Source organism: Loa loa (assembly GCF_000183805.2).
Source record: "Loa loa unplaced genomic scaffold supercont3.382, whole genome shotgun sequence".
Taxonomy (NCBI): domain Eukaryota; kingdom Metazoa; phylum Nematoda; class Chromadorea; order Rhabditida; family Onchocercidae; genus Loa; species Loa loa.
Window position 1 is genome coordinate 32,008 of NW_018108562.1, and position 3,167 is coordinate 35,174.

General features: G+C 28.0%; 1 protein-coding gene across 1 annotated transcript; it reads right to left on the reverse strand.

Moving 5' to 3' along the window:
* Positions 1-2,195: 2,195 nt before the first annotated feature.
* Positions 2,196-2,927, reverse strand: LOAG_10310 (hypothetical protein; the record flags this gene model as incomplete). The annotated part of the gene is made up of 2 exons (XM_003145837.2): positions 2,196-2,384; positions 2,760-2,927. 2 exons carry the CDS (start codon positions 2,925-2,927, stop codon positions 2,196-2,198), a joined length of 357 nt encoding a protein of 118 aa, XP_003145885.2.
* Positions 2,928-3,167: the final 240 nt, after the last annotated feature.

Genomic DNA, 3,167 nt, shown 5'->3' on the forward strand with positions numbered 1-3,167 from the left:
AAGAAGTATAATTCGGAAATATTCTTTTCTTCTCAATAAAATATTTAGAACCTTTAATTTCATCATATCTTTTACCTTTTGAGCGAGTTTGGTCTATATCTGATAAAGCAACCACTATTTCACTTGTACTCGCATCAAACGCTGCATATCGTATGGGCTTACAATCGTGCATAACTGCATAAATGTCGTTGGATGATTTCGAGGAAATTCAGCACATAATCCAAAATAACATCGACTCCAGGCTGCAAGATCTGGTAAGAACTGTGCAGTAATTACGTTTCAGAAACATTCCCAACAATACCAATTCCGCATGCTTTTGCAATGCCATATGCTAATACTACTTCTCGAAGATCATGGAAAATCCCGGAAGAAATACTTAGGAAGATATGCAAAATATTTCAAAGGAGGATCCTAGTGATCTTTAGAAAGTTACGGAAATAATTGCAAAATTCGATTCATCCTATCACTCCGGAAAAAGCCAGCCAACACTTTCACTGGGAAATTTTCAGATTACACTTTTTTCTTTCCTTCATTCCACATCCATATGCTACCTTTATAACTCCTCCATTTCAAATTTTAATTTATAAAGCGACCAAAGACCACACCAAATTCCGAGCAGCGCAATTGCTAATTAAATTCAAAAACCACAGCAACGAAAAAAAAAATTCCGACAAAAATTTAACGGACCATTGGCGGTCTGTTACATTGCAGGTTTCATCCTGAATTCTTCCCTAAATATCTATGAATGAAGGTGAAGAGGCGGGAAAAGTTCTGAATTTTTGAAACCTCGGACATTTAGAAATCACAAAGCTTTTTTTTTTTGAATTTGGGAATTTTTTTTTTTGTTTTTTGAAATAGAATTTTTGAATTTTTATGATTATACTAATTAAATTGTAAATGATAAGACATGGATGTATTAGAAAATAAATTTTTTATTGAATCATGATCGAATTTTCGAATGTGCTACATTAATCATTCATTTAGCAACTGTTTAAAAAATCTGTTGAGTAAGAAATGATAAGTTGAAAATTTTTCACATAAAGCAAATTACCTATGAAGCATTGATAGTAAGTGATAAGATAAAATGATAATAGTAGTAACTGATCAATTTAACGGATTGTATTTTACATGTTTGCGATGAAATGATTGAAAAGAGTTAGTCAATTTTATTGTATCTTTCTTAGAATAGAACAATGAAAAAGTCGGAAAATGGAGGGAAGAGGGTTTTTTGTTTTTTGTTTTTTTTTCCTTTTTCATATCTTCAACCTATTCTCATTTTATAACAAATCCAAAATCTTCAAACTATTTTAATCGTTTGTTTTTTTTCTTTTGCTTTTTCCTCTTTAAAATACATTTTTTTTTTTTTTTACAAAACAATAAAACAGGTATATGATTTGAATTTGATTTCTTTAAAAGATAAATTGATTTAACCTTATCACATACATTTTATCACTATATCATACATTCTGCATAATTGATAAAGACTTAAAAGTTTGCTGAACATAAAAAAGCTACTAGTTGTTCATTTTCTTTTAAGCGTAGAAAAAAAATTTGTGTACAACAGAAAGAAAAGAATGCAAGAAATTAATATAATACATTGTAGTAATATTGTAATTTCATGCACTAATTGGAATAAATCAAAAGAATTGGCAAAATCTCAATAATTAAATCGTGAATTTTTCCTAAAAAAATTCTGTAATTTAAGGGTATTTCAAATCCTCATACTGTGATTACGGTAGGATGATATTATCCTACCGTACTAATCGTATTGTAAATTTAAATATAGCTAAAGTTATGTTTTTGTCCAACATTGTCGCAAATGACATCAATATCACATGGCCTTGTGAAAAATTGAAAACTTCATTTGCTTTCTTGTGATTGATGAAATGCGTTATGGGAGTAAAACAATACCATAATGTAATTCCATACAGATACTATATAATGCTTATCGATTATGGTAACATTTCAGTGCGAATATAAGCCATAACAAATAAGTTGCGGTTTCATATTCCATTACTGTAACTAAAGTATTACTTAATGTTTGAAAATCATTGAAGTAAATGATTTGCGCTGCCAAATTAATTTGATTATAACAATTTATGCTTTGATAAATTTATCATACATAATTTTTGCAATTTGAATCTATCATTTAAATATAGACCTATGAATAAGGTAGGAAAATGCACCAACATGTACTAATGTCTAGTGAAAAAACCACGTGGTGGTTTAACTTCCAACATTTCCGGATTTTTTTCCATAATTCTTGAAAGTAATTTTCCAATATAATCCTGTAAATCGTTAATTTTTGCATCTTTACGCGCTAATTCAACACGTAAATCATTGATGTTCTTCAATAATTCCTCACGTGACGGATAATGTGAAATCTGAAAATTAAAAAACGATTAATAAAAAATGACTGTAATAATGATGAGAAAAATATACAGAATTGAAATTTGTGAAATAATTAGAATAAAAGATCTAAAGAAAGTCCTACAATCGATTTATCAATGATATATCAGTTAAACATTTATCATTTGTCAGTTGAACAATTTTTTGAAGCAAAAGAAAAATATGTTCACAGATAAGATAAAATATCCTATCAATGCAGAATGCTTTGATCATTCAAAATATTTTTGATAATTTAAAAGAACATCCTAACAAAATATTCTATTATCATTAGAATATTGTTATATATAAATTTTCAAAAAGTAATGTAAAATTTCTTATAAATCAGTATAATTTTTCGTAATTAATTTTACCGATGTTAAATCAGAACCATTGATAACAGTTGAACGTGCGGAACCAAAACCGGATGAAGTAGCACTATTTGGACGTGGAATTATTACTTGAGCTGAAGATTCGAAACCATCAATTTCTCCAGCTGTTAGTACTGGAGATGAATTTAAAGAATTTCGATTTGATGACATTGATGTATGTCGTGAACCAAATAATATATTATCAATTCCTAAAATATAAAATGATTTGCATTTACTATATTAATATAATATAACATAATATTAGTATTGTATAAGAGGAAATTATCGCTTGAATGTAGAAGGAATTTAAAAAAAAAAAAAACGAAAGTACATTTTTGTAAAATTATTTTGTTTCATTTTCTAATTTAACTCTGATTATCACAATTTAACACTGATTATCACATGTAGCTC